The sequence below is a fragment of the Hyaena hyaena genome, unplaced genomic scaffold, assembly GCF_003009895.1.
Source record: "Hyaena hyaena isolate Hyena2069 unplaced genomic scaffold, ASM300989v1 scaffold_321, whole genome shotgun sequence".
NCBI classification, from domain to species: Eukaryota; Metazoa; Chordata; class Mammalia; order Carnivora; family Hyaenidae; genus Hyaena; species Hyaena hyaena.
In genome coordinates this window covers 18,158-42,730 of record NW_024080953.1, presented here as the reverse complement: position 1 = coordinate 42,730, position 24,573 = coordinate 18,158, and the positions used below count along the sequence as shown (strand labels likewise).

The 24,573-nt window shown below is 37.6% G+C and overlaps 1 protein-coding gene across 1 annotated transcript in view; it reads left to right on the top strand.

Annotated features, from left to right (window-relative positions):
* The window catches only part of SLC15A2 (solute carrier family 15 member 2), a 32,300-nt gene extending 7,978 nt beyond the window's left edge, over nt 1-24,322 (top strand). The window contains exons 5-22 of the mRNA XM_039248876.1: nt 217-316; nt 2,786-2,876; nt 3,149-3,226; nt 7,898-7,980; nt 8,416-8,502; nt 8,674-8,763; nt 8,856-8,900; nt 10,026-10,058; nt 10,747-10,835; nt 12,032-12,113; nt 12,653-12,787; nt 14,202-14,366; nt 14,515-14,561; nt 16,067-16,177; nt 16,647-16,743; nt 22,194-22,340; nt 23,406-23,510; nt 23,841-24,322. Coding sequence (XP_039104807.1) covers nt 217-316; nt 2,786-2,876; nt 3,149-3,226; nt 7,898-7,980; nt 8,416-8,502; nt 8,674-8,763; nt 8,856-8,900; nt 10,026-10,058; nt 10,747-10,835; nt 12,032-12,113; nt 12,653-12,787; nt 14,202-14,366; nt 14,515-14,561; nt 16,067-16,177; nt 16,647-16,743; nt 22,194-22,340; nt 23,406-23,510; nt 23,841-24,017 — 1,762 coding nt within the window. The 3' untranslated portion in view covers nt 24,018-24,322. The remainder of the gene's footprint in view (nt 1-216; nt 317-2,785; nt 2,877-3,148; nt 3,227-7,897; nt 7,981-8,415; nt 8,503-8,673; nt 8,764-8,855; nt 8,901-10,025; nt 10,059-10,746; nt 10,836-12,031; nt 12,114-12,652; nt 12,788-14,201; nt 14,367-14,514; nt 14,562-16,066; nt 16,178-16,646; nt 16,744-22,193; nt 22,341-23,405; nt 23,511-23,840) is intronic.
* Nucleotides 24,323-24,573: the final 251 nt, after the last annotated feature.

The window sequence follows — 24,573 nt, the reverse complement described above, 5'->3', positions numbered from 1 at the left end:
GCTGACAAGAGCATTGTGGGGATGAGCACTGGGTGTTATGTGGAAACTAATTTGACAATAAACTATTTGTAAAAAAAATAAATAAATAAATAAATCAGTAAAAAAAAAAAAAAAAGAAATGTGAAGAAATGTGAAGGGAATCTTTGCTCTTGTACATCCAGTTTCTGCAGTTGTGTTTAATATCACTATGGTTATATACTTACCTCTCCATTTCAGAGTCTTATCATTGGTTGGCCTGAGTCTAATAGCTTTGGGGACAGGAGGTATCAAGCCCTGCGTGGCAGCTTTTGGTGGAGACCAGTTTGAAGAAAAACATGTAAGAGCCCTGTTATTTGTGTTTTCAAGAATGTATAGCAGGAATTAAAAAGGAACCTGGCAGGTAGCTATTTGCCAAGCTTGAAGTAATCCACAGGTCAAGAGTTCTGTTAAGTGCTGGGTACTGGTCATTAATAGAAACATTGAAACATGTTCAAAGGAAAGTAACCAGGGTGGTGAATGGACTAAGACACATCTTATGAAGAGAGGTTGAAAGAATTGGAGATATTCAGCCTGGATAGAATAAGAATTAAAGAGAATATATTGGAACAGTCTATGGGTATTGATAGTAATCAAACCAGAACTAGTCGGTGAAAGCTTTAAGAAACTTTTTGCTTGATGGAAGGAAAAACTTCAAATAGAGTTTGAAGTAGTGAGTTTACTGTCACTTGAAGTATTGAAGAAGAAACTTTGTAGGTGCTTCAGGAATGGGAGGTAATTAGCAGTGTAGAGATGATCTAAGCATCTCTGGCTGAAATCCTGTGAAAGGGGGAAATGATCATTCAAAATAAAACAGAATGAGATTCTATAGATGAACTTGTCTGAATGGTCATTCCCTCTTTTCCTACTTTCCACTGTTAATTGGGGGGGGGGGACTACTATTAATAAGTTACAAATGGCCCCAAATGAGGAAGCGTGATAATTAGGCAGGGAAAATAGTCTATTTTTATTTTTTTATTTTTTTTAAATGTTTTATTTATTTCTAGGAGAGAGAGAGAGACAGCGTGAGCAGAGGAGGGTCAGAGAGAGAGGGAGCCACAGACCGAAACAGACTTCAGGCTCTGAGCTGACAGTCAGCACAGAGCCCGACGTGGGGCTCGAACCCCCAAACCGCGAGATCATGACCTAAGCGAAAGTCGGACACTTAACCGACTAAGCCACCCAGGCGCCCCGAAAATAGTCTATTTTTAAATAGGCAACATTTTTGGCTTTCTTTCTTTTGCTCTTTGTTTTCTTTTTTGTCTGTCTTCAGGTATTATTCCCTTGTCCAGAGCGATTTCTCATGTTTCTGGTTTTTCTCCCTCTGTTCTTTCTCTGTGTCCTGCTTCTTGTGTATCTCCTCCCCTTCGGACCACATGAGTTATTATTTTATATTCTCTATCTGTCCGGGGTACCATAGATCATAATTGCTTGCTGACTTTGGAGAAATACTGACCTTTGGCAACCGTTGGGATTCTATGCACAATGAACTGTACAAATAGGTGAGTGGAATAGATTTAAAAGGGAACCAGAAGAGGAAACAAACACTGTAAACCGAAAATAGAGAAGAACATGTTGTGCTACTATGTCAGGAAAAGATCTGTGGTGCTAGAATGAAGCATAACGAATTAAAAAAAAACAAAATTTTATTTTAAAGTTGCTTCATTTGGTAACTGCTCCACAATAATATTTCAATAATAAGACAAACCCCACCTCCAAGTTTCCACCAATCACTTTTAAGCCTGCATACTTCCTTTTATAATCTCTGGCAGACTTCCCATAATTACTAGGTGAACTACCCTGCTTGGTCAACAGTTTAATCCATTGTCCTGTGTTCTTCTTCTTTTTTTTTTTTTTTGCATTCATTATTTTCTTTATTCTTCATAAAGACTCGATCGGGTACTTTGTTTTTTTGTTTTTACAAATAGTTTATTGTCAAGTTGGTTTCCATATAGCACTCAGTGCTCATCCCTGAATGTGAGACAGGAAACCATCAAAACCCTAGAGGAGAAAGCAGGAAACAACCTCCTTGACCTCCACCGCAGCAACCTCTTACTTGACACATCCCCCAAAGCAAGGGAATCAAGAGCAAAAATAAACGATTGGGACCTCATCAAGATTAAAAGCTTCTGCACGGCAAAGGAAACAACCCACAAAACTAATAGGCAACCAACAGAATGGGAAAAGATAGTTGCAAATGACATATCAGATAAAGGGTTAATATCCAAAATCTATAAGGAACTCACCAAACTACACTGTCCTGTGTTCTAGTACTATTCCTATATCACACATTCCATAAAATCTATTATTTAACTCAATCATTTACTTAATTAATTCAGTCTATAAAAATGTGTTGAGTCTGTAGTATGTGTCAGGTACTATGCTAGGTAGTAGAGAATACAGAAATAAGCAAGATGTGATTTCTGCTCTAAAGGAACTCTCAGCCTTCTGAATAAAACAAACATTTAATGCAAAGAAATTAATACTAAGACAGACATATACAGGACACAAGTGGCATAGTTTATAGGATGATCATTTTTTGTCCAGGAGGTGTATAAGAGTGTTAAAGATGCTTGTACTAGGTTTGAAAGATGGGCAAATGTTTGTATGGGCTATGTGTTAAAATATCTAATATGATTTTCAGATATCATGGAGACATTATCTGAATCTGTTTCTGTGTATGTACCTCCAGCTTAGACTGAACATAGGGTAGATGTGAGCTAGGAGGCACACTGCACTGATGAGTTGTCTTGCTTTTTTTGTTTTTCAGGCAGAGGAACGGACTAGATATTTTTCAGTCTTCTACCTCTCCATCAATGCAGGGAGCTTGATTTCTACATTTATCACACCCATGCTGAGAGGTTAGAATCTTTTCTAAGGGGCCTGTGTAAGGTTTTCCTCTGACCAGTCAAAAATCTTTTAAGGGCTTCCTGCTGTTCATTCTCTACTTTTACAAGAGCTTGAAAATCTGAGAATTTCTTTTAATCTTGATATTTATCTGGTCTAAAAGAAAGATTATGGATTAGGTGATGGGAAGAAAGAGGATGGCTATGTCTACAACCTCACAAACCTGAGGTTGCAAAATAGAACATCAAAGACTCAAGATTCAAGGTTACTTTTTTTTTTGACCTAGGAGATGTGCAGTGTTTTGGGGAAGACTGCTATGCATTGGCTTTTGGAGTTCCAGGATTACTAATGGTGATAGCTCTTGGTAAGTGCACTGGGACAGAGGAAATTAATAATCACTGATGCCTGCTACATGAAAAGCATCATCTAAGCACTTTACACAAACTATTTCATTCAATCCTCATACTAACCCCATTAGGTAAGTGTTATTGTATGGATTTTCCTTAGACATTGGAGATGAATTAACTGAACGAAGTCAGAAACTGAATGAAGAAAGAAAGAAAGAAAGAAAGAAAGAAAGAAAGAAAGAAAGAAAGAAAGAAAGAAAGAAAGGAAGGAAGGAAGGAAGGAAGGAAGGAAGGAAGGAAGGAAACAAGCAAGCATGTTCAAGGTTACACAACTAATAACTGGGGAGCTTTTAAAAAGACTAATCCCTGTGCCTCATATTGGAGTTATTAAGTCAATATTTCTGCAGCTTGGAGCCTAGGTATTTATAATTTTTTAAATATCTAGGTGATTCTAATGAGTAGTCAAAGCTGAGATCCACTGTTCTACACTACAATATGTAAGGAAGCAAGGAAGATAATTAATCCTTTCTTTCAAACTAGCTTATTTTATCTGATAGTCATTTATCTGGTAATTAGAATATATTTTTAATTCTTTTAACGTAGCTTCTAGGTTTAGCTGTTTTCTGCCCTGCTCTTCAATGCTCCCAAGGAGTTTTCTCTTGATCAAAGAGAATGAGGGGAGTGGGATGAGTAGGTGAAAACTGATGCAACTTAGATCAAATGCCATTGTCCTTACCACTGAGCCCAATAAGGGAAGAGGAGAAAGGATGTGTGTGTTGCTTAGTTTATGCAGTCTAAGGGGGAACTTGGACGTGATTGTTCCTAATCATTGACCTGGAAACCTGTTCTCACTCTGAGCCTTTGGGTGACACCCCCCTGGAAGATATCCAGTACAACACAAATAGCTCAGTAGAGGAAGAAAGAACCCAGAGACTCAATGTTCAATCCTGATTATTTTCTACCAGGGGGTGGTTAATAGTAATACTCAGATTCTAATTCCAGTTCCAAGGAAACTTCTGTGTTATTCCAGGAGAGCTGTGATGATACATTCCCTGCTTCCTTCTCCATTTGAAGCCAAACATTTTCCCAAATATCGTCCTGGTTTTCCATTTAGTGCTATGTCTCCTTCTCCGGATCATGGCACAATAAAACTATTAACATATCAGAATAATTATAAGATCAAAAGAGATGCTGTAAGTTAAATGTTTTATAAATTATGAAATGTTAAACAAGTGTTAGTTGTCATTATTAGTCAGCTGCTTCAGTTTTCTGGGTACGAATAAATAAATTCTCTGGCCTTTCACTATAAATTTATTCATCTATTCTTTTCATTCATTGATTCAACAAACATTTATTTAATGAACCTTTTATGTGTCAAATTCTGTGCTAGAAATTGGGGTCACATTGGTGGATTAGAGAGCCACAGAGTTTTGCTTTCAAAAAACTTATATAGTCCAGCAGGAAAAGGGAGACAGACATAGTAAACAAGAATTTACAATATAGTATGATCAATGTCACATGAGGGAAGCACAGAAAAAGTTGTAGGAATGGGGAGGGATGTTTGACTAAACTCTGAAGCTCAGAAAATGTTTGCCTAAAGAAATGGTATCTAAGGTGAGGGCCTAAAAGTTTAGCAGCAGTTAATTAAAGAAGATATATATCTGTAGGACAAGGAAATGAGTCATAATTGTGACATATCTGAAGGCCTTAGAGGAATTCCAGATTGCCCTGGGTATAAATGTGAATGATAAAGAGGAAAAAGTGACAGAAACCAGATAACGAAGGACCTTTTCAGTCATTAAGGAATTAGAACTTTATCAGGAGAATAGTAGGGAGCTACAAAAGGATTCTGAACAGAGGAATGATTGTTAGATTTTTATTTCTCAGTGGTGTCTCTGACTATAATGTGGAGAAAGAATGGGTTAAGGGTAAAGCAAGGATATTATTTATCTTGATTACTGAATTTTGGCATTATTTTAAATTTTGTGCTCAAGGGGAGTGTCTCACTCACCTCAGACTAGTCTCAGCCCTTGTAAAATTGACAAAACTTGATATAATTAGAAATGTGAAGTGATGGAGAAGATAAATTAACATTGAATGTTAGAGTTCTGACTTGAGCAATTAGATAGATAGTGGGATCATTACACTAATGAATTCAGTTTGGGATACACTACGTTTTAGATCTTTCATAATTTAATTGGAGTTATCAAAGAGCTATCTGGAAATACAGGTTTAGAGCTCAGAAGAAATGTTTGGGCTGTAGATAAAGATCTGGAGCTAGTAGTCTATGAAGAACAATTAAGGCATAAAAATAGATTAAATAACTAAGAGATAGTAAAACTAAACTAAAAAGAGGGCTAGGATAGAGCCCTGAGGAATACCAGTATTACAAGATAAGCAAAAAGGAAAAGCTCACAAATGAGACTAAGAAGGAATGGCCAAAATGGTAAGAGTTCTATTTTGGATTCTAAGAGGATTTCAAGAAGGGAATTGTTTAAAGTAACAAATGTTACTGAGTGGGAAAGTGAGATAAGGGACAAAAATCCCTGTTGAATAGAGCAACAAAAAGGTCACTAATTTGGTGATATCAGTTATGGTAGATTGGTGGATTCAAGACCAATTAAAGTAGAATGGGAAGTGAATAAGAGGTAAAAAAGGGAAAATGGTGTGTATAGCTGAATGGGACATCAAGAGGATGTTGGGCATGCTTGAATATCATTAGGAAGACTCCAGTAGAGACAGAGGTTGAAGATGTGAGAAAAAGTGTAATCAGTTGAAAGCATACGTGGCAGAATTACCTTTCTATAGAGGAGGAACATCACCTTCAACTAACTGGAGGGAGAAGAGGATAGGTCTAGATATAGAAGTTAATAGATTTGGTGGCAGGAAGTTGAGACAATTTCCATTTGAAGGCTTCTGTTTTCTTTGTGAAGTAGGAGGCAACATCATCTACTGCAAGAAAGAACTAGTAGAGAAACTTAAGGTTCCTACTCCCCTTCTTCAGTTAAGTGGCTTTGAAATTTAAGTGTGATCTTATCCAGCTAATTACCTGGCCTTCTTTTTATCAGCCTACTGTTCACTCCATTGAGATTTCTAGCCTCTTTCTAGGATCATTCTTAGTTTTAGGAGTGGTCTGTTTCCCCCTCCAAAGTCTTCCTCTTGTCTAGATACCTTTTTACCTGCCCACTTGTCTCCCAGGATTAGCATCCTTTCTTTTAACCATTTTTTCTGACAACAATAAGAAGCCTATGGTAGGTAAAGGGTGCTATTTGGAGAAGCTTTGGGGAAACTGAGAGGATTAATAAAGAAAAAGTGATAAACTGAATCTGACTGAGAGTTAAGAAACTCTTAGTTAGCTAGAAAGTTGGGATAAGGAAAAGTAAGGGGACTCAGGCATTCTTGTGCATAAAGATACTGGAAAGTGCCACTGGTCATTGACAAAGACTCCTTTGGTAGAAGACATTGTAGAGGGACATCTTGCTGGAGCTGGGAAATCCATTCATTAAGGAGGGAAATACATCTGGTATGCTACCAAGATAGAGTCTTCCTGCTGATTTTAGTTAATAAACTTGAAAAAATAATATTTACTATTTCATAATTATAAACATAATATCATTTAATTTGCTGGTAAGTTGGAAAATAGAAAGAAAATAGGAAAACAAAATTCACTTACAATTAACTATGGAGATGTAGTTAAAGAATATGGGGTAAGAAAAAGAGAATGAGCTCAAGTACAGTAATAGCACAGAATTATTTTTGTAAGAATGATTAATACTGGTTAGAGTGTAGAGAACCTAATGGAAAATAATGAAACATAAAGTGGAAACAGTAAATTGAGGTGAGCTCCACAGAGGCCATGTCTTTTTTAGTCTAGCAAAGTGTGTAGTGTAAGAATGAATAAATGAGATGCTTTATGGTGGTTAAGAGCAGAGATTTTTGAGTCAGACAAGCCTCAGGTCAAAAATACAGTTTCTGGCATTTTCTACCTATGTAATCTGCACAAATTGCTTAATTTCTTTTATCTTCAATTTCTGCAATAAAATGGAGAGAGTAGTACAAATTTTTCAGGTCAAATCTGTTAATGTATATAAAATGCTGAACACCATATAATAATAAACCTTCAATAGACGGATAGTGATCATAATAGCCTTAAGGATAATAATGAATTTGGGAAGGGCTTTCATTCCAGGAGTTTGGTCTTTGTGGGTAGGTCCTAGAAAGAAAGTTTTAATGTGGTATCAGATAAGAGAAGGAAGAGAGCAGGGATTGAAAAACTAGTTGGTAGCCATTTTAATAATCCAGGGTAGAGGTTGCAAAGTCCTAAACAAGAGTCTTAGCAGTGATAATGAAAAAGAGGGACAGATAGGAAATAACATTGATGAGGGTCTCAATTAAAGTTGGTAACATATCAGATGGAGAGATGGAGAAAGAAAAGACAATTCAAAAATGACTTCCATTTCTGTGGCACAAGAAAGTCTCAACAGATTACTTCTCTTAACAATTGACCATTTTATTCTTGTCTGGGCTCCCATAATTTGTGTAATTCCAAAGTCAGGGAGCTTAAGCCAGCCCCCTCACTTTATAAGCTTTGCCAGTCACTCCTAACACTTCAGCAGGCTGTCCTTAGTAATGAAATACTGTATGTGCTAAATGAGAAGCTAAGAATCTTGTTTGTGTATCACCTGCAGTTGTGTTTGCAATGGGAAGTAAAATATACAGAAAACCACCCCCAGAAGGAAACATAGTGACTCAAGTTGTCAAGTGTATCTGGGTAAGTCTGAATTGTTTACCTGCCTTTTTTCAACCAATGGGAAGGAGATGCTATGCTGAGCATATAGGCCTTCAAACATGGGTATACATTTCCCCCAGTGACCTCTGTTCCATTTCTGCACCTTTTGGCAAACTGAGATTAATCCATCTTCCTTTGTGCCTCTACTTAACCATAGTAAAAAAAAATTATGTAACAATTTTTTTAATTTGGCAAAGATCTTCTGAAGTGTGTGTACGTGATATATGTTGCCAATAGGATACAAGGGTAGTTTAAAATTATATCTGAAATATTCCAAATTCAATGTCTGAAGAAATCAAAGGGTTGGAGTAAGTCAATTAAAGTATGTGTATCTGAGGGAAAGGATAATGAATTAGAAAAGGCACGGACGGGATGTTTTATTTTTGTCACTCTTCTGATATCTATGCTCTGCCCTAGTTTGCTATTTCCAATCGTTTCAACAACCACTCTGGGGACATTCCAAAGCGACAGCACTGGCTGGACTGGGCAGCTGAGAAATACCCAGTAAGTTGGAAGTGCAGAAACATCTTATGCCTCCATGGAGATTTTCAATGACCAAACTGATTCCCTCTTGCTGCATGTGACCTCTTCCCTTACTGTTCTGGGACAGTTCTACTCTAAGCAAGAAAACCAAGTCTAGAAATTCAGGCTGTTCCTTCTTCCCCTTTCTTACAGAAGCAGCTCATTATGGATGTGAAGGCACTGACCAGGGTACTATTCCTATATATCCCATTGCCCATGTTTTGGGCTCTTTTGGATCAGCAGGTAAGAATGGCTCTCTTGAAAGCAACCCCTTATTTCAGCCCCTTTCCTCTCACAGGAAAGGAATTTCTCATAATAGCATCTGTCTGCCCTAGGGCTCACGATGGACCTTACAAGCCACGAGGATGAATGGGAATCTGGTGAGAAAAGAATTTCTAGAGAAATCTATTATTTTCTTTATAATCCATATAAGGGAAAAATTAATTTCTTGTGTTTTTGCCCCAAAACTGATTTAAGATCATAAGAAAGGTGCCTTCAACATAAAGGTACTGAGTAGGCAAAATTTAAAAAGCTAGTCTATGTTGGTATGAGCACTGGATGTTGTATGGAAACCAATCTGACAATAAATTATATTTTAAAAATTAAAATTAAATAAATAAAAAGCTAGTCTAGAAATAAAAAACAGAATCTTGTCTTTAGAAATCAGGAATATAACGATGGAAAGGTTTAAATGTATACAAGGAAGTACCGAGAAGAGAGTAAATGAAATGATACAGACTTGGAATAGAGAATGTTTTCTCCCATCTAAGCCTTCCTGGGGCATAGTAGACTCAGATTTGATTGGTGCCACTACACATTTAGCCCATCTCAGGCTCATGTAAGAGACCTAGAAGTATGGTACTTTATATATGGACAAGGAATGGGAAAGTTGTAAACATTGTTTTGTTTCTCCAATCTCCATTTTTTAGCAAACTCAGAGTCTCTTCTAGGCTCTCACTTGTTCTGCTTAGATTATTATATTGTTTTTCTAGCATCTCAGTTGTGAAGAGGGCATGGTGGAATGATGTTAAGATTTTATTAACCAGTCTATTTGGAGCCTGCCAAATATAATTTTCCCTTTTCCCTTTCTCTGGTTGTCCAGGATTTACTATGGTTGTTTTCTTGTTGACCCCCTGGAGAACAACTTTGGAAGCACTGTGTTAGTGGGAATCTTCACACTAACCGTGACATCTTGTCCTGCACTTTCTTACCTACAACTGCAGTTACTGAAATTAACAAAAACACTGACTCTGTTCTCTCTCAAGAAAACCATAGTACACAGAAAAATAAAATTCTCCTTTAGGCCTGCCTGCCTGTGGCAAACATTGCCTGAAACCATTCCCAGCCTGTTTCCCCAAATACCATTAGAAGCACAACCAGGGCCCTGAACTAAAGACCTGGTGTGTTTTATCTTATGTATCTCTCCTACTAATTAGCAATATTTTTGATCTAAACTTTTCTTGTCGTTAGCCACCATCCAAATGTAATTTGTTATAATTTTTCAGGGTGTTTTTGTGCTTCAGCCTGACCAGATGCAGGTAGGAGTTTTCTCTATACTCATGGGGATTTATGGCTTTCCTTATCTATACTTCTACCTGTAGTATTAGGATTACCAAATATAACGGGATTTTGTTTCCTTGTATGCTGAAGAGGATTAAGGATAGGGGTGAAAATATTCTCCTTTTGCCCCACACATCCTGCCCAGCTCCAAGGAGAGTGAATTTTTATCTCACAGGAAAAGTATAAGCTTGGATATTATTTTCCATGTTAAGACAGTATTTTGGAAATATTGTCCAATAAAATGTAAGGCTTTGCTGTGTTAGTAAAACACAACTTGGTGACTCCCAGTTCTTTTTTTAACCCTTGTTTAATAATTCCCAATTCTTCTCTCCTTTTCTCCTTGACATTTTCCCTTGGGCTGTGTAATAGGAGAAGATAAGTGAAAATGGAAGGGAAGAACTCCCAACTGATTGGACAGAAAAACAGGTTCAGAGTAAAACTGGTTCTGTGGATATTGAGAAGCTGAGGTGCTATGCAGGGCAAATAGAGCCCTGGGTGTAAAGGGACTGAGAGAGGTGGAATCATTCCATACTTAGGAATCATTCCGTACTTAGTATGATAAAAGTACTTTTGAATGTTAGAGCACACACAAGCAAATGAGAGCACATACTTACACTCAGGGTAGAAGAATACATGTGATTAATCCTTTTCACCATGGTGTTACAGGTACTAAATCCCCTTCTGGTTCTTATCTTCATTCCATTGTTTGACCTCGTCATTTATCGGCTGGTTTCCAAATGTGGAATTAACCTCTCGTAAGTGCTCACTATGCCTTTGTTGCTTAAAGTGACTTAATATTTGCTCAGCTTGATAATGGTTCAATGTCAGTACTTTTCTACTTAGTTATTATTTGTTTTGGTTTATGATTTTTCTGCTCCTATGTATTTGAGTTAAACTAAATGCCTATTGATACTGGAGAATGGGAATTTGATCTAACTTATTCTTATTATAGAGAGTCCAAACCATTATTGCCGATTGAACCGTGTAATGTTGAAGAGGTAGATCTAAGCTTCATGGGAAGTCAAAAGTATGTGAGAATAGAATCATAAATAAGTTTGTTGCTTTGTTCTTGAATGTTGCCTCTTCAAAGTCTAAAGGCTATGATGACAGTTAATCTTTTTAAATCTTCTATTGTCTATATGAAACAAAGTGGGTACCTGGTAAGAGTGGGAATAGAGTTGTCCCTAATTACTGCTTTCCCCTTATTCTAAATAGAAGCACTGGGTGTTGCATGGAAATATTGAATATTGTACACCTGAAACTAATATTACACTGTGTGTTAACTAACTGGAATATAAATAAAAACTTAAAAAGAAAAGAAGTGTTGTTCTTTGTAAATTTGACAGAAGTATTGTTAAGCCTCCTCTAATTCCTGATTTAATAGCAATTTCTTTTTGATAACCACATTATCATATTCAAATGGTCTTTTTTCATTTACTCATTAATTGAGCAGATATTATTGAGTTCAGCACCAATGCCATGCAAATATAACTGCACAGACCAAGCCCTGAAGGAGTTCACTGTTTAGTAAGGGAGGTAGAACACATGCAAGGATAATTATTATACAATGTAATATGTATTAAGTGCAGTAAGAAGGGAAGCAAAGTGCCAGAGAAATATAGAGCAAGGAGAGTCCTTTCTGCTGACAGAGTCAAGAAAGACTTATGAGAAGAAAATGAGGTAATAATGTATAGTGCCTGGCATATAGCAAATGTTCAATATATCTGGCTGCATTACTATTATTTTTTGTTATGATGACATAATGGATAGAAAGACCATCATAAACAAAAGTTGAGGTAGGAAAATGTGATGCATTAACAGAGAACTGTTCAGTGTAAGGAGTAGCTGGGACCAAATCAGGAAAGGTCTTTAATGGTAGGCTTAGAGGGTTTAGATTTTATCCTTTAGAATCTAAAGTTTAGATATAATTGTCTCTTCCTTTCCTCCACAGATCACTTAGGAAAATGGCTGTTGGTATGATCCTAGCAAGCCTGGCATTTGCAGTTGCAGCAGCTGTAGAGATCAAAATTAATGTGAGTTCAATAAATCTTAAGCTCCATGAGGGCAAGACCATATCTATGGTATTCACTCTTCTGATTTGTTCAGTCCTGGTTGCCTGGGATCTAGCACAGTACCTGTTCTAAAGAGGGCGCATCATAACTATCTGTTGTAAACGAATAGATACAGGAGTAGAATAGCAATGAAAAATGAAACCCACCTACCACCTGAGTCATTCAGAGTATAATGTCAAGGAATTCCCAAACACTAATAATCAAGGTATCTAATCATCCCTTTGGGAACAAAGGCTTTTGAATACTTGGCAGATCGAACAGCCATTATTGAGGAATCACTTATGAGGCCACAGCTGAGTCAAAAAGCATGGAGTTTGTTACATAGCATCAGTGCTTGCTACACTGAGCTGGTGTTTCCCCCTCCAAACTGCCTTCAGAATTTTCTAAGCCAAATGCTCTTTGGGAGAAAACTGTCCTGACTAGATGGACTAGGCTATCAGAGATAGGATGGAGATAATGTGTTCTCATTGGTAACTCTGACATGCATTCTCTGTCTTAAGAGAATGACCCCCCTGCAGCCTGGTCCTCAAGAGATTTTCCTGCAAGTCTTGAATCTGGCAGATGATGAGGTGAAGGTGACAGTACTGGGAGATGAAAACAGTACTCTGTTGGAAGAGTCCATCAGATCCTTTCAGGTGAGATATGGACTTGAATGAATTAGAAACACATTCAGGGGTGCCTGGGTGGCTCAGTTGGTTAAGCATCCTGACTTCGCCTCAGGTCATGATCTCACGGTTGGTGAGTTCAAGCCCCATGTAGGGCTCTGTGCTGACAGCTCAGAGCCTGGAAATTGCTTTGGATTCTGTGTTTCTCTCTCTCTCTCTGCCCCTCACTGGCTCACCTCTGTCTGTGTGTCGCTCTTTCAAAAATAAATAAAAATATTAAAAAATTAGAAAAATAAATTTAAAAAAAGAAACACATTCAGATTATGCATCAAGGTGACAGCATAATATAGTGGTTAAAAGCATGGACTTGTGGAGTCAAACTGTCCCCAGTCCAATTCCTGGTTCTGCCATTCCCTAGCTATAAGACGCTGGACAAGCCATTTTATCTCTAAATCTCAGTTTCAACATCTGTAAAATAGCAATAATTTTTATGCCACAAGCTGTCATAAGGATAAATATTATATGTAAAGCTCTTAGTGTCAGGAACATTGTAAGCTCTCCGTGGGTTGTCATTTGTATTGTTTTTTTTTCAAACTGCTTCCTAATATCACATCCTCTGGATTTGGCTTGTATATTTTCACTATTATTACTATACATATTCTGAAGTATTTATTTTAAAATATTTTTAATAATAAAAGTAACATACATCTATTGTTGAAAACTGAAGAATATGTAGAAAGACATAAAATTCACCTATAATTGCATTACCCAGAGATGATCAGTTAGCATTTTTGTATCAATGAATAAACAAATTTCTAAAAATTACTCAAACTCTACATGCTGTATTGAACTTTGATTTTTTTTAAATGTTTTTATTTATTTCTAGGAGAGAGAGAGAGAGACAGCGTGAGCAGGGGAGGGTCAGAGAGAGAGGGAGTCACAGACTGAAACAGGCTCCAGGCTCTGAGCTGGCAGTCAGCACAGAGCCCGACGCGGGGCTCGAACCCACGAACCGCGAGATCATGACCCAAGCAAAAGTCGGACGCTTAACCGACTAAGCCACCCAGGCGCCCCTGAACTTTGATTTTTTTAACATTAATAATGCTATAAATATCCTTCTGTGTCCTTAGGTAATTTGAGAATATGATTTTAATGGACATAGGAAATTCTGTTTTATGGATATATCGTAGTTTACTGAAGTATTTCCTTATAGGTATTTAAGGTTTTTTTAAATTAATCTATATAATCCTATAATGAACATCCTTACTCAAATATTTCTGCATGCCTCTAATTACTCTCATATAGCATATTCCTAAAAATAGGATTACTAGTTTAAAGGGCAAAGTTGAAAGTATCTGATGAGCTCATCTGCCCTGGGATCCTGCGAGACTGTGATGTCTACAATGGATTAGAAGGTGAGCGTGACAGTCTCTTCATTCTACAGAAGATGCCATACTATGCCCAACTCCACCTGAAGACAAAAAGCCAGGATTCCCACTTCTACCTAAAATATCACAATATGTCTGTCTACACTAAACATTCTGTGGAAGAAAAGAACTGGTACAGTCTGATCATTCGAGAAGATGGAAAAAATATTTCCAGCAAGATGGTAAGTTGAGGAATGGCTCAGGTTCCAAATTGTTATCTTATTTTGGCTGACTCATTGATATCTTACCAAATATGACTGATGATCAGATTTTCTGATTAGCAGTTCCTTGTTGTCACCTGTAACTGTTTTTTACTTTCCTCTATTATAGGTGAAGGATGAAGAAAGCAAAACAACCAATGGGATGACAGCTGTGAGGTTTGGATGTCGAGACCCCAGGCCACTCTGCTTTGAATTGTTGTCTCTCTTCTGATCTGTGGGGCTTCAGATAAAGTAGCCTCACATTCTATTTGTCTTGTACAGGGATTCTCTCTCCTATAATATGAAGGGCATGGGTATCAGAGGCATTTTCCAGGACAGTGAGAGGCTGATAGGCTTGTGGTATTAAAAGATGACCCTGTATCTGTATATGCCCCCCTGTGATCTGATGTATACATCCCTTGTTGTTGAATTTTATCCACTTATCTTGCTCTCAGGAAAGTAACTGAGTACTTCCCTCTCTGTAATCACCAGAGAAAAATTTAGAAGTGAGCAAATAATCCTCCCTTCATGGTAGATAGTTGAATATCTCTTATTATTACTGTGTTTTTAAAGCAAAGTGTAGTTTTTTATAAACCTATAGAAGCCCCATGGTGTAGTAAAGGTAATAACTTTGGTTTTGAATCCAGACTAGCCTAAAAATCATGTCAGGTGGCCAGGGAAAGTTACAGAGATAGAGCACCCAAGAAGTCACTGGTCTCTGTAGCAGGAATCAGGCATGAAATAGAGAGATGCATATGCTTATGGCCATCAAGATTAGGTGCTTGCTGTTGAGAATAATACTTTAGAGGAGAACTTTTAATGAAATGTCTGAACTTTGCTGAAGGGTGGAACCTTCCTAATAATTTGCTTTTGAATATGCTTTAGAAAAAGTAAACAGCTCAAAATAAGTAAGGCAATAGTGAGGAAATGACTTCCTGTGTCAGAGAGCCATAAGAACCAGAGGAACCTCCAGAAAAGATTGAAGGAAATTTCCAGGTTCGCACAGGATTATCTACAGTGCAGGAATCAACATTAGGGGTTCTAGAGAAAACTTCCCTTCTTATCTTGTGAGCCAGAGATTAGGGCAAAAGTTATCAAAATGCCAAAACTCATACTGAGGAAACAGTTTAGGAACCCAGGTCCAGGAGACTAAAAAGGTCATTCTGAAAGGGTTCAGTATTATCTGCAGATTCCAAAATGATAACCTACTAAGGGCTGGGAGTCTGAGTTTTGTACAAGACAAATCACACTTCATATGTAAGAGGATAAAGTATGAGTTTTATGTAAAAACTAGTATATATTTATATATTTATAAATAATTATTTTTCTTAGTGGTGTCTCAATTGACGAATCCCATTATAAGAGGGAAATAAATTGGATGCACCTAAACTGGATTAGTGAGGAAACAGATTGCCATGGATGATCATGATAGTGCCCATCCCTGTTAGAGATTATGTGAGGGTGTTGCAGATAGATGGCTAATACCTCAAGAAGGAGAAAGTTCAGGATAGCTAAGACTACTGATTATTTCTTATATGTGGTTCCTTTATTCATCCACTTAACAACATATATTATGTACATTTTGTGTGCCAAAACTGTTCTAGGCACTGGGGATATAGTGGTAAACAGGTGTCTCTGTTTGTGAGGGTTTGTCTGATGTGTGACAATGTCTCTACCCTTAGGTTTGTTAATACTTTACACAAAGAGGTCAACATCTCCCTGGCTACAGATATCTTCCTCAGTGTTGGTGAAGACTATGGTGTGTCTGCTTACACAACTGTACAAAGTGGAGAGTAAGAGAATTACCCTTGTGGACATTTTACTTTTATCAACAATTTTTTTAATGTTTTCTTTGCATATAGGTGCAGGGATTGATTTTGAGTATACTCAGGTTTCCTGTTTTATACCATTTCACTAATTCATAAGGCTTGGATGAGAAAAATTCATAAGGCTAAGATGAGAAGACTTAGGGCCTGAAGTCCACAACAGAAGATGATTTGTGCCTTCTTTATTCAGGCATAATGTTAAAAATAATAATAATAATAATAATAATAATACCTGACAGGCAATGAAGAGCTCAGATCAGGGTCAGAAAAACCTGGCATTAAAATCAATCACTCCTAGAGACTTCTGTTCAAAGAGAAATGGTGGCTTTGCTGCTTGACTCACCATGAATAGAAAGATGAGGTCACTCTTTCCCTAGAGATGGGAATGCTTTTCTAAAAGCTGTGGTGTTTATTAACTAAAATTGTCCTGTTCCAGATACCCTGCAGTACATTGTAGAACAGAAGATAAGGACTTTTCACTGAATATGGGTCTGCTAGACTTTGGTACAACTTATCTGTTTGTTGTTACTAATGTAAGTAACTCATGACTACCCCTACTCTCTCCTTCCATATATCTGTATCTATATTTTTAGCTATATATCTATATCTGTATCTGTATTTATCCTGGGATCCAAAGAAAACTGTGTGTCAGGGCAGGGTCACATATTTATTTCTAGTGTAAAGTAATGGGTTCTATTGTGACTTTAGAAGAGTACATTATGGTCTTTATAAGGGACATTAAAAGAGATAACATTGGCTATCGGCATATAATAGAAACAGAATGATATAATATGTGGCCTTTTGTGTCTGGATTCTTTGGCATATTTTCCAAGGTTCATTCATGTTGTAGCATGTATTGGTGCTTCATTTCTTGTTACTACTAAGTAATATTCCATTGTATAGATGTAACACATCTACTTTTTAACTTCCTTGATGGTATCCATTGAAACACAAGTGTTTTTAATTTTTATGTTCAGTTTATCTATTTTTATTTTGGTTGCTTGTGCTTTTGATGTCATCTCTAAGAAACCATTCCCTAATCGAAAGTCATGAGGATTTACGCCTATGTTTTCTTCTAAGCGTTTTACAGTTTTAACTCTTACATTTATGTCATTAATCCATTTTGAGTTAATTTTTGCATATGGTATGAGCTATTCTTATGTGAATATTCAGTTGTCCTAGCACAATTTGTTGAAAAGACTATTCTTTCCCATTAAATGGCCTTGACATTCTTGTCAAAAATCAGTTGACCATAAATGTGAGGGCTTATTTCTAGATTCTCAATTCTATTCCATTAATCTATTGTTTATTCTTGTGACAGTACCACACTTGATTGTTGTTACTTCGTAGAAAATTTTGAAATGAGGAAGTATAGGTCCTTCCAACTTTATTCTTTATTTTCAAGATTGGTTTGGCTCCTCTGGGTCTTATACATTTCCAGATAAAATTTTGGATCAGCCTAGAATCAGAAGCCAGCTGGGATTTTGACCCTGATTGCATTAAATCTGTAGGCGATTCAAAGGAATATTGCTATCTTAACAATATTAAATCTTCTGATCAATGAACATGAAATCTCTTTCCATTTATTTAGATCTTCTTTAAAACCTAGTTTTTGCAATGTTTATAGTATTTAGAGTATAGATTTTACATTTACTTTGTTAAATTTATTCTTAAGTATTTATTCTTTATGATACTATTGTTAATGGAATCACTTTTCTAGTTTCATTTTCCAATTGTCCATTGCAAGGAAAACATTTGCAATCAAATGCTCTATTCCTGAGCTATACCCCCTAGAAAAACAATTGAATTATATGTTAATCTTGTATCCTGCAACCTTACTGAATTCATTTAATAGTTCTAATAGTTTTTTTTAGTGGATCCCTTAGGACTTTCTACATATAAGACCATGTCATCTGTATATAGCTTTACTTCTTCCTTTTCAATATGGATGTCTTTTATCTCCTTTTCTTAACCAATTGCCAGGGCTTGAACCTTGAATAGAAGTGGTGAGAGCAGACATTTTCTTGGGGGGAAAGCATTGTCTTTTATCACTAAGTGTGTTAGCTGGATTAAGTTCCCTTCTATTTCTAGTTTGTTGAGGTTTTTGTTTGTTTGTTAATTACCTTAATTAATTGTTCAGATAATAAAACAACCTAGTGATAGTTTTCCAGGGCTGCTATGACAAAGTACACGAGCTATGTGACTTAAAAACAGAAGTTTATTGTCTTACAGTAATGAAAGCAAGAAATCCAAAACCAAGGTGTTAGTAGGGTTGGTTATCTCTGAGGGCTGGTGAAGAAGAATCTTTTCCATACCTTTCTCCTCTAGCTTCTAGTGGTTTTCTGGCAACATTTGGTATTCCTTGATGTGTAGAAGAATCACCCCAATCTCTGCCTTCATTTTCATATGAAATTCTTCATGTATGCTTGTCTGTGTCCAACTTTCTTCTTTTTTACGAGGATACTAGCCATATTGGATTATAACCCACCCTAATGACCCCATTTTAACATGACTAATTATATATGCAACCAACCTATATCCAAATAAGGTCACATTCTCAGTTAGAACTCATTTGGGGTTAGGACTTCAACATACGAGTTTTAAGGGGACACAATTCAACCCATAACACTGTATTCTTGTTGTTATTCCCCTTTTTGTTTGTTCTGTTTTTGTATGCTACTCAGGATAGAAGTCATATATATTGTTTCTGAATGTCAGGATCTAATAAGCATTTAGAGTAGACATCATAAAATGGAGCCTGGGGGCCCAGTTTTTTCCATAGTCCTATTTTGTTTGGCCTGAACAGGACTGACAAAAGTAGTAATAATCATTATTAATTGACAATACTTAAAATTCAGGGGATTTCACATAAGAAGCTGGATTTTTAACAACAAAAGAAAAACAGAAGGAACAACAACAAAAAACGAACAAACAAACAAAACAAATGAAGCTAGATCCAGTTTCCCGTATAACTGAAACTTTGCAGCAGTCTGGGGTTAGTAGACTAAGGTCAGGAAGGGGATTTGTGCTGGTCTTCTACAGGAGGGGCCTGCTGCTCTGACCTCAGGCCTACTTGCCCTAGTGGAAATGTGCCTCCGGGCACAGGGAGGAGGGTCTTGGTGTAACAGCGCCTTTCTCCACTTGGTGGCACTGTTTAGCCCACTGGAGTTGATTAGTGTTTGTGTTCTAATGGTGTAAATGCCCTCGTCCACTCCCTAGTCTCCAGAGTGGGAAGTTTGTACCCTCACAGACAGTGCAATCAGTCACCCCTTTTGTGTCCCCTGCATCCATCAGCTCCCTGCCTTCCCCCTGTCTCCCAGCTGTCGGACTACCAGGAAGTGCCTCCCTCCAGAGTTTTATCTCAGGAATGGCAATGTTTCAAAACTCCACACTTCAGAGACTCCCACAGTTCTAGAGAAAAGGGTCTTGTTGCACTGTGGCCCACTTGTCCCAGGAAATGGTTGTACCACCATGCAGAAGTAGGAGCTCAGAGTTTACAGTAAATTGCAACACACGGCCCACTCCAGGGTTTGCTGCCCTGAGGCAGTCTCTATTTTTATATGGGTGAATGTGGCAGCTTGATGATGCCCATTGTGTCTTTTGCCCTTGGAGACGGTATCACCTCTACCAAATGCACTCCAAGAAGGGGAACCCATTCTCCCTTTGCAACCCAGGGGATCCTCAGACCATGCTGCCCATTCCCAGGGTTCTGCCCTGCTTCCTCACCAGAGAACCACCAGGGGCTGACCTCTGAAACTTGAGACTGTTTATATATATAAAAACCTGGTGGTATTGAAACCCTTTCCTTTCCCCCCTTCCCATCAATGTTTTAGGGAACAGTTTACTTGTGCAGTTCCCTGTGCGTGTTTTTACTCTTTCCCTATAACTGCTTTCAGGAGTGCTTTTTTGCACAAATCCAATGTGCCTCTCTCTCTTCCTCTCTTACTCCTTTCTGTGAAAATGGCTTCCTTCCCCTCTGCAGCACCATGGCTCCTCTCTCCCCCATTTCACCTCTCTTCACCATATACCTGCCGCATTCTCTCCCTCAAATTATGTAGATTGTTAATCCTCAGACTGATATCCTAGATGTTCAAAATGGTTTGATGCTGATCTAGCTGTGTTCAAGGGACAAGACAAGCCCAGGCTTCCCTTATTACTCTGCCATCTTAATTCCTCTCCTCTCTTAATGTTTCTTAAAACAAAATCAGAAGATTTAATTACAAGTACTACCATGTGAATTGACTAGTGCTGTAATGGCTATGCCCTTTATATGAGGCCTGTGCTATCCACTTTACCACAGCTCCCGTCATTCCCATTTAGCCTGCTTCATTTTCTTAATTATCTGCCTGTGGGTATTGAGTATGAGACCTTGATTTAGAAGCTTAGGTCATGGTCTTCTATTAGCCTAAGAAAACCCGAACATATGACCATGTATTGTTCATAATATCAATTGAAGCAAAATTTATCTATTTTGAACATAATGACCCTTTGAATTAGAAAATGAAGGACATTTGGATGTCAGACATTTTTGATTTCAAGGACTTTCAATCTTTTTGTTTTAGCTGACATTTTAATCACACTATACTTTAGATATTACACCTACTACCTAATAATGGTTTCACTTCAAAAAGTACATGTGAATTTTTATTCCATTTATAACAAATATTAGTGGATATAAACTATATAAAATAAGACCAATCATAGCTAAAAACCTGCAGACAAAGAAATGAAGATTATAGAATCACGTATATTTGGTAACATTAATTTTTAAAAAAAAGCAACCCTGAAAAAACATTTTTTGACCAAAATTCTACAGACAAATTGTCTCTGTTTGACATAATTTGATGTGTGAAATTTGAGTTAAAAAATAATGGCCGATTTGTAGCAACATGGATGGAACTTGACGGTGTTATGCTAAGTGAAATAAGTCAGTCAGAGAAGGACAGATACCATATGTTTTCACTTATAAGTGGAACAGGAGAAACTTAACAGAGGACCATGGAGGAAGAGAAAGGGAAAAAATAGTTGGGGAGAGGGAGGCAAACCATGAAAGACTCTTGAATGCTGAGAACAAACTGAGGGCTGATGGGGGTGGGAGGAGAGGGGAAGGAGGGTGATGGGCATGGAGGAGGGCACTTGTTGAGATGAGCACTGGGTGTTATATGGAAACCAACTTGACAATAAATTATAAAAGAAAAAAAATGGCCAGTAAATAGAATTAAAAATAGCAGGCAGTATTTGATATAGATTTTTTAAAAAGTTGATCAACAAAATGTCTAATGTAAGGTATAGTAAGAAAATAATTAATTTTGATAAATGTAATTTTAGTAAAATAAAAATTTTAATGAAAAATGTCAAAAAACAGTTTAATTGTACTTACATAGAAAACTGGACAAGGAAGTAAACTTTCTCAAGAACATGTTGAAAATTTATTGTGTTTATATAATTTAGATGCCATTTTATATTTAAAATATTGGTCAGGGGGCCTGGGTGGCTCAGTTGGTTAAACATCTGACTTTGGCTCAGGTCATGATATTGCAGTTCATGAGCTGGAGCCTTGGGTCAGGCTCTGTGCTAACAGATCAGAGTCTGGAGTCTGTTTTGGATTCTGTGTTTCCTCCTCTCTCTGCCTCTCTCTCTCTTTCTCTCAAAAATAAACATTTTAAAAAATTAAAAAAAAATAAAATGTTGGCCAGGATCAAAATACCTATAGGTCAAAATGATGGAGATCCAAACTACAATATCAAAATATTCTGCCATTTTAAGGACTTAGTCAATAATGGTATCTGATTGACTGAAGCCTGGTAAGTTAGTCAAGTATTACCAAAAGGAATTTCAAAAACTGAAATTCTATAGAATTTCTTCATTCTCTTTGAAGGATGAAAATACAAAAAGGGGATGGATATAAGATCATAAAATGCTGTAGGTCAGAAATATTTACTTGCTGCTACTAATAAGCCCATTTCTTCTTTCCCTCACTAAGAGCACCAATCAGGGTCCTCAGGCCTGGAAGATGAAAGACATTCCAGCCAACAAACTGTCCATTGCATGGCAGCTACCACAATATGCCCTGGTTACAGCTGGGGAGGTCATGTTCTCTGTCACAGGACTTGAGTTTTCTTATTCTCAGGTAAGTTTTTGCAAGTGAAAAGTGGAGGTGGATATATCCTCAGAGAAGGATGAGTTTTAATCCTAGAACTACCTTAAATAGGTATGTGATCCTGGTCAAGACCTCTATATTTTTTGGCCTTAGATTCCTTACATTATGACCCTGAACAGTGAGTCATCTTGACTCCCAGGATCATGTCAGTGCAGCATAGTAGGTGATGCTGTTTGGGATCTAGGAAAGGGTACTTTAAGAATAAGGACTTTGGGAGCACCTGAGTGGCTCAGTTGGTGGAGCATCCAACTTCCACTCAGGTCATGATCTCGTGATTCACGAGTTTGGGCTCTGTGCTGACAGCTCAGAGCCTGGAGACTGTTTCAGATTCTGTGTCTCCCTCTCTCTCTGTCCCTTCCCAACTCACGATCTGTCTCTCTCAAAAATAAAAATGAAACATAAAAAAATGTTTCTAGGGGTCCCTGAGTGGCTGAGTCAGTTAAGCATCTGACTTCAGCTGAGGTCATGATCTCATGGTTGGTGAGTTCCAGCCCATTGGGCTCTGTGCTGACAGGTCAGCGCCTGGAGCCTGCTTCAGATTCTGTTTCCCTCTCTCTCTCTCTGCTCCTCTTCTGCTCATGCTGTCTCTCTCTCTCTCTCTCTCTCTCTCTCTCTCTCTCAAAAATGAATAAAAATTAAAAAAAATATATTAAAAAATTTTTTAAGAATAAGAACTGTGGAGTCAAACTGCCCATGTTCAAATACTGACAGTGCAACCTATTGTGAAAACTTGAGCAAGTTAATTATCTCTGATGCTATTTTTCTTTATGTATAAAATAAGAATACTGATAAAATTTATCTCTTAGGGTATAATCAAGATTATATGGTATAATCAATTAAAATATTCAATTAAGAGCTCCATCTTATTTTTACTGTTAACATTATTGCCACCCCCTGAATCAAACATCATAGCTGAATGTGCAGTGGGGGCAGGAATTCAAATTTGGAAGCTTTTGTGGGAGAAGTTTTCTGGATGCATGGGTCATATGGATGGTGTAGGAAGTTTGTTTACTCACAAACCTGTGTCCTCTTTAGGCTCCCTCTAGCATGAAATCTGTACTCCAGGCAGCCTGGTTGTTGACAGTTGCAGTTGGGAATATCATCGTGCTTGTTGTGGCACAGTTCAGTGGCCTGGTGCAGGTATGGATCTGATGGAAGCAGGAGCTTGTCTACCCACGTTTCCCTTCCAAGTTCCTTTCCTCCCTCTTCCCCCATCTCTTTGCCCCTCATGTTCCCACTCAGTGCTGTGGCATGAGATGGGCTAGATATAAACAGACTTGGCCAGGAAAATAGACATCTAAGAGTGGCAGTAATGGCCATTATAGGCCTATATGAGGAGAAGCCAGTGAACCCACTCTTCTTTTAGCAAACTTCTGCCTACACTGATGACCCTGAGTCAATCTGCTCATCCTATGAAGATCCATTTAGTTTCAAGTTTCTCCATATTCTTCTATTTATTTCTTCCTGCAGTGGGCAGAATTCATTTTGTTTTCCTGTCTCCTGCTGGTGGTCTGCCTGATCTTCTCCATCATGGGCTACTACTATGTTCCTATAAAGCCAGAGGATTTACAGAAGCCAGCAGATAAGCAGATTCCCCATACCCAAGAGAACATGATCAACCTGGAGATCAAGAAGACAAAGCTTTAATGCCTCCTTGGACTCCGTCCAGACCCCAATCTCTGGCTTTGGTCTTGGCCATCACCCATCTTAAAGCATTTTTTTCTCCTACTTGGTTAGGGAAGAGAAGTAGCATTGTATCTGAGATGATCTCCTACACTTTTCTCCTATGATAGAAACAGTTCTAGGACTGGGTTTTCCAGTACATTAAAGTACAATTCCCCTGAGACTCTTTGTCTTCCTATAAGTTACTAAACTCTAAATATTGTGTAGTATTGCTAAAGCAGGCTAGGTATTTCTAAATGTCCATTAAAAACACAAATGTATAATTGAAATTAGTCTCTGGGGCTATGCAAAGTTATGTAGGAATCCCTTTACTTGTCCTTTAGAACTAATGACTCCACTTTTTGAGGTGCTCATTCCTGGGGCAAAATTGCAGAATAACAGAAAGGGTATTTCAAGTTTCTTCATAAGCAATATAATTATACTATTCACTAAGACCTCATGAATTGGTATGTCTGGTACAATCTGATTCAGAGGCTGGCCTGTCAGCTACCTAGTGTTGGTAAGATCTTTTTAGTAAATT